Source organism: Helobdella robusta, assembly GCF_000326865.2.
Source record: "Helobdella robusta unplaced genomic scaffold HELROscaffold_8, whole genome shotgun sequence".
NCBI lineage: Eukaryota > Metazoa > Annelida > Clitellata > Rhynchobdellida > Glossiphoniidae > Helobdella > Helobdella robusta.
The window spans coordinates 562,319-577,475 of NW_008705459.1; the positions used below are offsets into that span (position 1 = coordinate 562,319).

The 15,157-nt window shown below is 31.1% G+C and overlaps 1 protein-coding gene across 1 annotated transcript in view; it reads right to left on the reverse strand.

Annotated features, from left to right (window-relative positions):
• Nucleotides 1–3,999: 3,999 nt before the first annotated feature.
• HELRODRAFT_70359 (hypothetical protein) overlaps nt 4,000–15,157 on the reverse strand; it is a gene marked incomplete at both ends in the record, with an annotated part of 33,125 nt that continues 21,967 nt past the window's right edge. The window contains 6 exons of the mRNA XM_009031875.1: nt 4,000–4,103; nt 4,668–4,780; nt 5,457–5,568; nt 8,950–9,003; nt 9,990–10,147; nt 13,468–13,567. Of these exons, the coding sequence (XP_009030123.1) occupies nt 4,000–4,103; nt 4,668–4,780; nt 5,457–5,568; nt 8,950–9,003; nt 9,990–10,147; nt 13,468–13,567 (641 nt within the window). The remainder of the gene's footprint in view (nt 4,104–4,667; nt 4,781–5,456; nt 5,569–8,949; nt 9,004–9,989; nt 10,148–13,467; nt 13,568–15,157) is intronic.

The window sequence follows — 15,157 nt, forward strand, 5'->3', positions numbered from 1 at the left end:
ATTCACGAGGCGGTATTGTTTGAGTTCATATTTATCTAAAACTGGAATAAAGCTAACAGCGCTGTTTCGGCGTAATGCCATCTTCAGAGCCTAAATATTGTTTAAGCATATAATTTAATTAAAATAAATGACTAATGTAAAATGTGAAAATATAGAAAATAAAATATGTATTAAATTGTGAAATAAATTAACCTTGTTGTAAATATCATAATAACTAAAGTTTATGTAGATTATATAAATAAAATAGTGTAATTTAAATAAAATGTTCAGTAAAATAATTAAAATATAGAAATTTTATAAAAGTTTTAACATGGTTGAAAAAACGTTGGTGAAAACTAATTACGAATGACATGTGCGCAAAATATATAATATTGATGTGTATGCGTTGTGAATACAACTATTGCGGTTGAATATGTGTGATACGAGTTTCCACATCAGACCTACGTATACATAGTTAAATATAAATACATATATGTACATGCAAGATACATCAAATATTAAGTATCACATAATACATCCAACGACGCAATGACAGTGGTCGGATGACGCTAGGTCACAAACTGCGTGTTAATGGGTTGAAATGTATTCAACGTAGAATGATATTCATATCGTTGTGGTACACGCAGATCCTGTGGATTAACCCCAACGGTAACAGTAGGTGTGAGATCGTGATATTGAGAAAACAATTGCAAAATGTGATCAAAGCTGTTATATTGTTTATTGAGTGAGGGTTTATGCTTGTTGATATGAAGGGCTTCTTTAATTTTGGGGCGAACTGGATCGGGTTCATAATCAAGGATCGTTGTGTTGGGATCCAATATGTTCCTCGTAAGCGGTTGATGATGTACCTGTTCCATATGGTCCTTAATGGCACCATTCTGTGTATGCATGGTGAGTCTTCTAGAAAGAGTAGTTCTCGTATGGCCGATATAACTCTCCACAACACAGTGTGGCACGGGACAAGAAAATCGGTATACGAGATTGGTTCTCTCTAGTTTGTTGGAGGGACGTGTGTTGTTGTTTTTAACGATAAAGCTGGATGTTCGGTTGGTGTTGTAAGTCGGTAGCTTTCGTCGGGAACGGAGACATTGGATTTGATGATACGTTTGAGTATTGATTCATCAACTTTGTAGTTGTCATGCATTTGATTGAGATAATATAGAGGTATAATTGTTTTTGTAGAGGTTGGAGTTGTAGGATTATTTGTTTTGTTGATATAATGTTTTATGGTATTATCTATTAATTGGTTGGAATAGTTGTTGTTGATGAGAAACTGTTTTATGCGAATCAGTTCTGTATTGAAAATATTGATATCGGAAGAGATTTTGTATGCCCGATGAATGAAGTTATAGATGACGTTGTTTTTATAGCGGTCGGGGCAATCCGAATGATTATTTAAGACCTGACCAGAATTAGTCGGTTTAACATAAACCCTCGAAGTTAGCTGTTCTTCTTTTTCTTCAATTAAGCAATCGAGAAAGGCCAATTGTTTTTGGTGCTAAATTCGATGGTGAATTTGAGATGGGAGTTGTTCTGAAATATATTCTGTAAGTTGTAAACATCGGTGACCTTTTCGCATATGATGAAAATGTCATCGACGTAGCGTGCATATATTGGGGGTCTGTTGGTAGGGTCAGCAAATATCCTTGATTCGAGATCGGCCATATAGAATTCTGCGAACAGCGGTCCCAACGGAGATCCCATTCCATATATATATATATATATATATATATATATATATATATAATCGTATTTACATCTATAAGGATATATATATAGTTACATGTTCATTATATTGGCTTAATAATAATTCTGGTTCAGTTCATATGGTTATTTTGTTGGTGGTATTTTAATTGTTTGTTAATTTATTTTTCATTTTTATTTATATATTTTTTCGTTTCTCTTCTTTTTTCACACATGAACTTCCAACGTTTCATGTTAGAGGTGGGCATGCATTTTCTGCGCCCATAATTCAATAAATAAATTAATAAATAAAATAAATGTATCCAATAATATAAGTGCTGATAAATATTAAAAAAGTCATTGAACTTGAAAAACATATGTAGCTCTAATATTTTAAATGGAAATCATTAAATAAAATATTTATTGCTTAGTTAGGTTAGAGAATGATTGAGATACAAATGCAAACAAAAACTGAAAATAAAAGGTACGTAACCTGAATTCAAAAAAGCCGTTGTTTAAAATGAGGGCCATAAACTCTTCGTTAACATCTTCATAATTTTCATTATTCAGTTTCTCATCTCTATCTCTTCCCATATAAAAAACTATGCCGTTGTTGCTGTAAGGTCTAAGTTCAAAGTTCATGTCCAATTCGCTTATACCGAATTGTGGTTTGTAAAGTTTCATCCAGGAATGTTGTGAGAAAGATGGATAGGTATGTTGAGCTGTGGTTCAATGTTATTCAGTGCTTATGTCGTACATTTTTATATATAAAGTTAGATCTCGATAAAAAACTAATAAAATGTTACAAATTTTATGCTACATTTACATGCTACATTAATGCAACATTTTAAATCATGCACAAAACGAATCAAATATATTTTATCATTTAAAAGGTTATCAAGTTTCAGTCTTTCATCTCAACTTTTGAATATGGCTCAAACAGTTAAAAAAACTCTTTTAAATGAAAAAACTTTGATAGCATAGAGATTTGATAGCACCACTCTATTTATGCATCGTAAGCCTTCTAGTCAATGAGGTAGTAGTAATCCCGATATATGAGTCATGTTGACGTGCACAGCCGTCAAAGGGGCAATTAAATTCATATATTACGTGATTACGCCTTAGCACAGAGTTATCTCTAGGACTACAGTTCTAGTTCATTTTGACAAAGTCAATATTTCCCTATATAAACAGCAGAAAGCACTGATGATGATTCATTCGGAATCGAAATATGGCCTTATTTGCAGCATGAATTCGGAAAATAAGTTTATTTTGAATTTTAATAAACTAAACGTTCACCAAAAAACTTTAGTGAGAAAAATTGAAAAAAACGAACTACAAACATATTAACGCCAAACATTCGGTAGAATTTATAAAATATTGTAAAAATTATGGTCTATTACCAACATATATATATATATATATATATATATATACATATATATATATATATATATATATATATATATATATATATATTATTGATGAAAATCACGAAAATCACAGCATGTTCGGCGTTAGTTAACTTCCAATTTAACTTTTCGATTTTTCTAACGGTTGATCATCGTAAATCATTTTCAAGTTTTTTTTAGTTCAAAACCAAATTTTTTGTTTAATTTATGCATGATAGAATAGAAAAGCTTTTTTCGGTATTCCTATACCACCTTCGGTGTTCAAATTAATGTTTTGTGTTTACTTTGTTGCCGTATGCATTACTACATCGTTTATCGTTTATCCAATCGGGATGAAACTTTGGGATGTCGTTAAGTACACATAGAAAATGGTTTATGAGAAAAAATTTAATATAAATTAAGTTTTGATACACTGTGAACCGTGAGTAATACATGCACATAGAAACAGTTACATGTACCAATAAATGCTATCGGTAAAAAAATAGCAGATTCTCTGAAAACCTTACCATCATCATCAAGAACTCTCGTTTTCTCGATCTTTTTTTTCACGGAAATGTCGACAGATGTTCCATCTGTTCAATCAAAAATACCGTTCTGATCAATGATGCTTTTTAATTTATTAATGATTTTAACATTTTGCAAAATGTATTTATAACATAAAATACAATCAATATGCTCAAAACAAAAAATATCGTTAAGCGGCTCTGCGTTTGAGAGAGCTGCATTGTAAAGAATAATTTTAAAAAATTGGAAAACTTGCAAAAGAAACGTAACAATCTGATAACTTCGATTGAATCATGGACCCCGAAATAGTATAACTAAAAACTAATATATTGGAGCTCATTGGACAAATATGTCCATTCTAACATAAATAGCTTTGTTCCACATAATTGAAAAACTTCAACTAACCATCACACGGCCCGTTGTAAAGGACTCTGATGTCAATCTGTTTACGGCACGCTGCCATCTCCAACCTACATTTCGACGCATACCAATGATTATCTGAACCTTTTTCAATAAAAAAGTTGATAAAATAGTTTTTATGCGGAGCTCAGTGGTAATCAGCTTGCACAGAATCAAGCTTTTAACTATATTTAAATTCTTACTTTTTACTAGAATTATGTCACAATTTATGAATGATTTAACTTCAAATATTTTATTAAGTTCTATTATTATTCAACTACCAAATCATCAGCAGTTTCAAATGAAAAACTTTTGTTAACAACACACATATATATATATGCTAACTAATTCATTAATCATTACCATTTAATGAGTTTGAATACGAGCAACCGACAATGATTGAAAATTTACAAACTTTAAAATAGATCTTATTTATCTCGTTCTGGGATTTAAATTTTTTTTTAATGTTTTAAACTTTCAATGGAATTTTCAATCACACCGGTTCAAACTATGTTGATCGTTCATTCAAGTTTATATTAACTCCTTTCATTGTTTGTTTAATTACATTTTCAATGTTTTAAATAGCCGAATAATTTTTAAAAATGTCAAAAATCGTTTTTTTCTTTACAAAAAGAAAACATCAAAGATAAGATGAAAGTAAAAACTAACCACAGACTCCTCCATAGCCATATTTATCATCAGGGGCGCAGTTGTCATCACACACGCATTCAGGTCCGTGCACCCCAACATGACACCTGGCACCAAACTTGCAGTGTACATCACTCGGGCATGGTCTCGATCTTCTGCTGCGATCGTCGCCTAATTATTTCATTTACAAATTTAACTCGCTTCAAATTAAAATAACTCAATCAATTTAATTAACAGCAACAACTTTTTAAAAGATAAATAATATACATTATTATTTTTTGAATTACCACTAAAAAACAAATAATTCAATTTTTTTTCAACCAAATTCGCTTTTCTGCCACGGAATACTTTTGCTTCATTAACTGCTTGACATTTTTCATCTCCCTGCTCCTATCACTTTTTTTTATTCAAATGTTGATTAAAAAATTCGTTTAGTTTCTAGTACGCTTATCACAAGCTGATATTTTTTGAATGTTTTATTTAAAATGAAGGTTGTTTTTTGTATTTTCATATAAGTGGCCAAACACTAAACTTTCAGTTCACTTATTAAAAATTTAGTTATTTATTTTTTTTATTCATTCAACTCCAAGACCTGTTTCATGATTTTGAAGCTTCAAATATAGATTTTGGAATAATATTTATTTTTAATTTCTACATTTTCACCATTTTGACGTTTTGATTAAGATAGCAGAAACATTACCTTTGCACATGGAACCTAAAAAATAACATTCCTTGCTTAATTTCAAATTTTATTGGAAAATTTATAATTTTTATAAAAGTCCTATCGACCCTATCACATTACTGAAGAACAAAAATCGACTTGAAACTTGTTTACCAACGCATCCATATTGGCTGAGTTTCTTTCCGTTAGAACATATGTCGCACTTGTGACCCATAACTCCATTCAAACACAAGCACTGCCCTGTAAATTAAAGTTATATAAAGATTAAATGCGATGACGTTGACAATTTTGAAGCTTATTTAAAATTTTACACTGAAAACCAGCTATTTTGCAATCATAAGAAATAATCATAAAATTTGTCACAAAATATTTTCTTTAAAATATTCTAATTAGGTCTTGATAAAAACATGATGAAGCGGAACAGCTTCGGAAATAACAACACAAAACGATACGATTCCGAGATTTCTGATCAAATTCTGAAAACGACACTGAAATATTTCTTGAAGATGAAAGTTTAATATCTTCAATGAACATGAGTATTTAAGTTGGGCCAGCAACACTTTGATACAATTTTAGAAGCCATCTGATCCATCGGGCTTACAAAAAAAACTAAAAATATCAAAAAAGCATAAAATATTAAACGAGCATTTAACTAAATTCAGGATTTATATTTAATCATTAACGTTATTTTTATGAATATTTTTTATGCGTCGGACATCTGATCACCACGATTTAAAAGATGCAAGATAAAAAAAAATACGACACGAAATAATTTTTTTCAACTTCTCATCCTCACCCTATCAAGATTTTGTTGAACAACTCTATTTTTTAACAATTTTTATCAGGAACTAATTACAATCAATTTAAAGATACTGGAAGAAAATTCCAATTTTTGTTTAAATTTTCCATTCTCTTCAACAAATTTCAACGTTTTATATTATAACGATACGTGACACAAATTTTGTTTAACATTTTTGAAATTTCGATGTGAGATTCGCATAATGATATATCGTATCGCTAAATAATTTTGAATTATAAAGAAAAGAATGATTGAAGACTGAGATGATTCAGTCAAAATTTTGATTTAACGAAGTTGATATATCAGAAGGACGGGACTAGGAAAGTACCTTAAAAATATGGGCTTTATATATGTTTTGCTTTGTTTATTTGAGAAAATTATTTGTTGCCTTTCGGTCGTAATAAGCGTTTGTAACATTAGCAGTTTACTCTTTACTGTAATCTCTCTTATGTTTGAAAGCAATATGTGATGCGTTAGCAACTATGACGCTTCGGACATTCTTACTTTTTGTCTTCAATATAACCATTTTTTTGTTCTTCTTAAAAAGTTGTAATTAAATAATCAAAACTTTATTTTGTTATCTAATTACAACCTTTTGGTGAGGAAGATGAAATAACTTACAACAGAAGAACAAAATTTTCGTTTTTTTGAAGAAAATAAAAAAAAGTTTACAACTAGAGAGAATTTTAAAATCCATACATTTTATGTCATATGCGATAGTATTAAAATCAATTGTTACAGATAGATCAAAAATATGAAGTTGTTTTTGAACTTTTTTGTATATTTCTAGAGTGGAATTTGTAGGAAGAAAAAATTGAATCACTGAAAGAATTTAAAAAAATGTAATGAAATGACATTGATGTTTGTAATTTAGAAGATGAACTAAATCATTTTTTAAGAAAAATGAGGACGTTTTTAAGAACAAACCAGATAATTCAATAAGTAACAAAGATAAAAAGCCGCCAAAGAAATGTTTCCAAATATTGAAATATTATTGAACATTTTTCTAACTATTCCTTTATCTAATGCATCAGGTGAAAGTTATTTTTCTGTTTTGAAGAGAATTAAAAATTATTCCAAGAGTACAATGGGGGATCAAAAATTAAATAATTTAGCAGTTTTGTACATAGAACAAGAAACATTGAATCGTATCGACACAGCAATAATTATTGATGAATTCGAAATAAGTAAATCCAGAAAGAATTTTATTTGAAAAAAATTTGTTTGTCGGCTATTATTTTTAAATTATTTCTTGTAATTTCCCTTTCTAATTTAATTATTGTTAAACATATATTTGCAAAAACTTTAAAATTTATAAACTTTGAACATTGCACATTTGTAAAAATAATTCAATACCATCATCACCATTATCAGTGTTTATCGGCGTCACTCCCCATTTATGGCTCCTCCAGGGCCTAAAGCCTCTGGTTCGCCTTTCTCCTATGGTGCACACCTCTTCTGAGACACACTCTTCAAACCTTTGTCTAGCGACACTCAGGCTCCAGGCTTCTTTGTTCTGCCTCACAAGTTTAAAGTTTAGATCTATAAAGTTCTTTAATGTCTCAGCCATCCTTGCTTCACATTCTTCTATTTTTATTAAATCACCTTGAAATGCAGTCAAATGAAAAATCTTTCGATTCAATAACTTATTATAAATATTTTTTATATTATGTACAGAATCAAATAGCAAAAAGATAGGTTCGCTGTTGTATTTGTTAGTAATATAATTTTTAAGTATACCAGAACACATAATTAATAAATAAAACTTTTAATTAACTGCTGCATTATCAACAGTTATACCAACAATTGTAACATTCTGTTGATGAAGCATAACCATTACTTCTTGAAAACATTCATCAAAATATGATGATATCAATTTACTGACAGGTAACGTAACCAGCATCACTTATGCCTGTGTTTGTTTTAACTTTGCTAGTCAATTTTCTTAAGGTTTTTACAGATGGCAAACACAAGTCATTTTAACCTGTGTAACAACTGACAGTAAGCAGCGTGACTTGTGGCTTAAATCAGATACGACCACACAAGACAGTTAAATTAAGATTATTAAAATAATATTAAATTATTTAATTATCAATTTCATTTACATGTTTATTCCTTTATTTAATCTTGTTTTAAAGATACGTTTCATATGTTTTTTAAATCTTTTTAAATTGTTTCACACCATTGTTAAAACCCAATATAATTTCAATATTTACTTTAATATTATTTTAATAATCTTAATTTAATTTCATCTTAAAATATTAAATCCAGCTCCGACGATGGCTAAATAGCCGAAACAGCGCTGTCAGTTAATTACAACATTAATTAAATTATGACATTAAATAAATACGAGTATAAAAATTTACGTCGTTTTTAATAACTAAAAATAATTGCAACATTTAATATTTTCATTATATTTTTTATTTTTAATATATTTATTGTTACATCATTTATTAAAGTTGTTCAATATTAATATTTACATATTTCATATAAGCTTAATAAAAACATCTAGGGAGTAAAAGTAAATTTTTACTACGTGCATCATGCTGGTTCAAGTTGACAAAAGAGGTCGTCTACAACGGTTATGTACGATGGTACGTGTTCAAGCTTTGAAATGTTTAAATGCTCGCAGAGCTCGCCAAGATGAAAATCTTTTCAAAAACTACTTTTAAAATACTTTGTAATAAATAAAAAAAAATTTGCATTTTTTAAGTACCTAAAATTAAAATCCGCCATAACGTTAACATTAATTATTAGTTGGAAAGCGGACACAACTGGACTAAGTCAAAGTAAAATTAACATAAAAAGTAGGTAAAACTGACCACTGTTCTGATCGCAATCCAATCGTTTGGAACCATACTGATTGCAGTGGCACGCTGTCAGTAAAATTAGCATTATATATATATATATATATATATGTGTGTGTGTGTGTGTGTGTGTGTGTGTGTGTGTGTGTGTGTGTGTGTGTGTGTGTGTGTGTGTGTGTATAATGGTATGGTTACAAATACAGTCGGAACTCCGTATAACAAACTTGATGGTTCTAAGAAAAAAATTCGTTATATAAAAATTTCTTTTTATATAATTGGTTCGGAAAAAATTCTTCATTACATAAAAAGTGTTTATATGCTATATATTTATGAAAAACAATCTATCTTCCAATCATTTATTTTGACAACAAAAAGTAATAATACTGGTAAAATTGTAAAAAATAAAATTTTAAAAGTGAAATTTATTCTTTGTTCCATGCAACGATGAATCGAGGTAGAATTAGCAAAAATTACTAGAATAAGAAACAATAAATATGGCTTTAAGATATTGAAAGATTACAAAAACACCGCTCATATCAATTCATAGAATGTTATCTGGTTGGATTTCTTTCAACTTTTATAAATTTTGTTCGTTATAGAGAATTATTTTTGTTTTATAGAAACAGTTTTATATGTAAAATTTTAATGGACATAACAAAATTTTGTTATATTGAGATTTGTGTTGTATAGAAGTTCTCAAAAAGGAGGTACGACTGTATATAACGAGCAATGAACACGCGTAGGAAATAAATAAATAAATATGATTTTTATAAAATTTATACTATTTGTGATATTGAATAATATAAAATGAAAGAATAAATTAGAATAAAGTTTAACTGATGTGTTGCTCTTCAGCTTCAACATGATCGAACTGTCGCTAAATAAAACAAGCCAAATCTTAATTTGATAAGTAAAATAAAATGAATGAGACGGGTTTGTGCACTGTCGATAAGATTACGTATTTTTTATGCACCTCATTGTCACGGTTAACTTCTATTCAAAACTTCAAACCTCAACTTAATTTTACAGAAGCAATGAAAATTAAAAAATCTAACGAAGACATCCTTCATTAGAATGCTGAATGTTGTGCATCCCCCAGTAATTTGCATTGCATCGGTCACACTGAACTCCAACGACATGTGGTCTACAGAAACATTGAAGGGTCACCGGCTGACAAGAAGCATTGTATGATCCAAGTTTGTTGCAGTTGCATCTGTCTGGGAGGTTAATAAACAATACTTGCAGATTATACAATAAAAATAATGAAATATTTATAAAATAATTAAACTGTTTTATTCTTTCTTTTTATGTTTTTATCTGGTTTCTACAATTAATATAATATTTCAATGAATTTGTCCACCTTATCTAAATATTAATTAAAAATTGCGTTTGATTTAAATTTTGTGACAAACGGCCACTTGGTTTGGTTTCAAAGCTTTTTATATAATATAAAACTTATTGTAAACTAATTATAAACATTAGATACACACATACTTTATACTACACATACATAATATATCGTGTGCGTATAATCTAGCGTTTTCTCACTCACTCACTCACTCACTCACTCACTCACTCACTCACTCACTCACTCACTCACTCACTCACTCACTCACTCACTCACTCACTCACTCACTCACTCACTCACTCACTCACTCATTCACTCACTCACTCACTCACTCATTCACTCACTCACTCACCAACCAATGCTCTTTCTGGAGACGTCTACCCAATCTCAAAAATGCGGCACCAGCCTATGCGAGCCTGGTTGTGTTGTCACTATCAGTTGTATTTGAGAGTAACTGCAAATATAACCAAATCTATTGACCGCATTCAACTGCAAGCTGTCTGCTGATACTGTGGCTGTTGAATCAGGTGAGATTGGGTAGCTTTCATGTAAGGATGTAAGGCCTCTGTTTTTTTTTGTTTTCTTCAAAATTACTGTAAGTCCAAATCTTTTAGCAGCCGCATGAAAACAACACACACACACACACCACACACACACACGCACACACAAACATACATACACCTAGACAATTCATTCATTTATTTCTATTTATTCAGTCACTCATTCCTTCATTCATTCATTCATGTTGTTCGTATAGATGTCCAAGGGTCGGTGCATCAATTATGGACTCTGATAGCTTAATGGAACCTAACACAATATGCTAATCATCCCTTAGCAGCCACATATGCTCCCCTTACAAATTTTGGAAATGCTTCTAATAAAGCAAAGGCCTGTTTGCGCATGGGTTATGAATGAGCGATAGGTTAAAAAATATTCTGTGCACTAATAAAAAACATGACATCGTAAACTAATTAAAATTACATTCAAAAAAATTTGTGTTAAAATAAAAAAATTTATTAAAATTTTTCAAGTTATCATTATGAAAAAATTTTAACAATAAACAAGATTTTTTAATTGTGAGATACGGTGTCCAAAAAATACTTCGCAGGAAAATTCTTCGCAGGAAAATTTATCGCAGGAAAATGCTTCGCATGGGAAAATCTTCGCAGGAAAATTTTTGGCGGTTTCCACCAGCGAGATATTGTTCAAATTTTTTTTTCGTTTTGTGCTTGTTCATTCTTTAAGCCAATGATAAATTTCATTAACAGTTGGGTGACCAGCTTCAATTAATTCACCAAAGCCTCTCTGCCATCCTTCGCAAGAATTATTAGTTTTGGGAGTGCCCACTAATGCAGCATCATAACGATTCCATAGTTCGTATCGAAAACGGGGAAGCCTTCTTTGACAACGATTTGGACGTTCAATCCATGTGTCCTCAAAGTAATCTACGATTGGTGTACCCCTTCAGCTGGAAATTCCCTTGATAGCCGTTCAAACTTTTCATCAATATCAGCTGGGGCTACAATGGCAAGGGCCGAGAGCATCCACATCTTTAGAGCAAATTCAGCATCTGTTTCATAACGTCGTTGAATATCATTAGCTTGAATGTTACACCAAATGAACTGGCTGAAGTGGAAAAAACAGCTTTTTTGTCTCAAAGCTGGAAATGTGTCACCAAAAGCATTAATAGCTGACAGTTCAAAGTCGGTCATAATCAAAGCTGGAGCTAAATTGAGCTGTAAACAAATAAGCTGATTAAGGCAATTGGCCAACGACTGGTTGTGATAAACTAACAAATACATCCGTAATTATCCGATGAGTGGCATTCTGCGTTGTTTTTGCTTTACCTTTGATCACATTGACTACCCTCCCTGCTAGGATTCTTGCAACATTTGCAGCATGATTACGCGTACCTATCCGTTTTAAAATTTCAGTATCGTCTGAATGTACTCGGGCTCGACAAGGGTACGTTGAAATTCGCTTCATTTCCATAAAATTTTTTGATCTGTAGCTCTATCCTATATGTGTAACCATTTCTACTCATTTTCCCTTACTTTTTTTGCTTATCAAATATTCGAGAGATATATTGTCAGAGAAGTATTAAAACGAAAATTTATTAAAAATACAGAAGAATTTTTGAAATGTCGGTAAAAACACCCCATTCACATAATACTAACCATTACATTTGTAATCTTCTAGCGATTAATTTTTGGCAAATAGTTCTTTTAAAACACAGTTAATCTCGCAGAAGTTTTTAATTGTGAATGAAAACGGTAACCAGACAAAAACCCCCGGCAAAACCCGTGTGCAATAAACCCCAGAACAAAAAACCACACGCTAAAGAATGGTCCAAAAGACTCACAACAACAAAAAAGCACACGTTAAAAAAGAGAACTAAAACACTTCGTAGCAGTAATTTTTTTACTTCTGAGCCATTTATCAAGATTTAATAAATCTATCGGGAGTTATATATTTTTTGTTAAGGGGTGTATTGCACCGAGAATTTTTGTCTGGGAGGATTTTTGACTCGAGGGTATATCGTACGGGGAGTTTGTCCGGGGAGTTTTTTGCATTGGGTGTTTATTGCACAGGGGAATTTTGTCTGAGGAATATTTGTCAGGGGTTTTATGTTCGAGAGATTTTTTCGGGTAGTTTTTGTCCGGAGTTTTTTGTTCAGGAGCTTTTTGTCCGTTGTGTTATTTGTCAAGGGTTTTTTGTTTGGGGTTTTTTTTTGAGAGGTTTTTGTCCGGGGATATTTGCCCGAAAGTATTTTGCTCCGGTGGTTTATTTTTAGGGGGTTTTTGTCCTAAAATCAATGAAAACACCCCAATCACACATAAAAATTTTAATCATCTATCGAAATGTTTTCTGGCGAAAAATGTTCTGGGGGAGAATTTTCCCGCGAAGAATTTTCCCTGCGAAGAATTTTCCTACAAACAATTTTTTCGCGAAGAGTTTTCCGCGAAGCATTTTCCGTAAATTGTGAAATACGTGTTGAGATACTGGTGTCATTTGTTGTTTTAATAACACCATCATTCCATCTAAATTTTCAAAATAAATGTTGTTTTGTGCATTCCGCTTATATTTGCAATACTGCATTTATTTTTCATTACATTTAAAAAAATGAAACATTAAATAAAAATTAGGGCACAGTATAAAAAAAGTTCGAGTAAAAAAATAATTACTTACCGGGACAGCCCAATTGGTCGGGCCCGGCAGCCAGTGTGGACCCATCTGAGCAACAGCCGTACGTACTCGTCATGCAGTTGTAATCTGCTGCTTGTCCTGCGTAATTTATTAAGTCATTCACCAATTATATTCATATTTTGGGATCCGTACAATAAAATAATAATCACGGGTTCAATATAACAACATAGATATAAGAAATACATTATTTTTCTTTATTTAACTACAATATACATAATTCATCAAACTTTAAAGGCTTGTATATAGAATTTAACATATATAGGAGATTCTTTATTATCGTAACATATACCATGTAAAAGGGGGCCGTAATAATTTTATAGTTGATCAGAAGTTCGTGCAGCTCCTTCCACAATGAAATCTAATAAAGCACCAGGCCCAGATAAGATAGTTGCTGAAGAAAATAACCGCGTTGATGAATTTGACATTGAAAAAGTGTCAGAAATTTTGAATGAAATATATAACAGTGGCAAAATTTCTGAAGATCTACCCAAGTCAATATTTAATGCATTGCCTAAAAAGCTTAGTGTAACTGAATGTGAACTACATCGAACAATCAGCTTGTTGAGTCATCTTACAAAACTTCTCTTGAGAGCACGAAGCAAAATCAGATCTGAAATTTCAAATGTCCAATGTGATTTTATCGAGGATTGTGGCACAAGAAATCTTTATACTACGAATTATCAGTGAACGAGTGAATGAAATGAAGAAAGACTTGTTTATATGTTTCGTTGATTACTCCAAAGCTTTTGATAGCGTGAAATACGTGAAACTCATGGAAATACTGGAAAATTCGGACATTGATGGAAAAGACACGATAGTTATCAATAACCTCTATTGGAACCAAAAAAAGCAATGAAAGTTGGTAACAAGATGACTAATTTTGTCAAAATAAAAAAATGATAAGAAAGGATGTGTATTCTCTTCAGACCTGCACAATCTCTATTGTGAGATCATCATGGGAAAGATAGATCTACCTGAAATATCTATTTGAGGCGTGAAATTAAACAATGTATTGGATATGCTGATGATACGGCTTTTATAGCAGATTCAATGGAAAAATTGAAAACAATTGTTTCTAAACTGGTTTCTAAAAGTGAAAAGAAAGACTTGCAAATAAACATAAAAAAAACGAAGTGCATTGTTATCAGTAAAATCAAAACCACCCGATTTGCTCCCTGATCATTAATGGTAATCAGGTGAAACAAGTAAACAGCTTCAATTATCGCGAAAGACTGATTACCTCAGATTGTAAATGTGATATGGATATCAAACGAAAGAACGAAAGATAGGTATGGCTAAAGATGCATTTTCTAAAATGAAAAACATCCTCACTAACAATAAAATCAAAATATCAACAAAATTAAAACTGTTAGGATGTTGCATTTTTCCTGTGCTAACTTACGGCCCTGAGACCTGGAAAATTTGTAAAGAAATGTAAAAAAAACATTAACGCTGCTGAGATGTGGTTTTTTAGAAAAATTATGATAATTAGTTAGACTTTCATATTTCGAATGAGGATGTATTAAAACAGTCCTGTTATGAAAAGAGAAAATTACAACAGATAATCTGATGAGTGCAGTTAAAGTTTTTTGGTCACATCATGCGGAAGGAAGAATGGAAAATCTAACAATTTCTGGAAAGATTGCAGGAAAAAGAGATCGCGGTCAA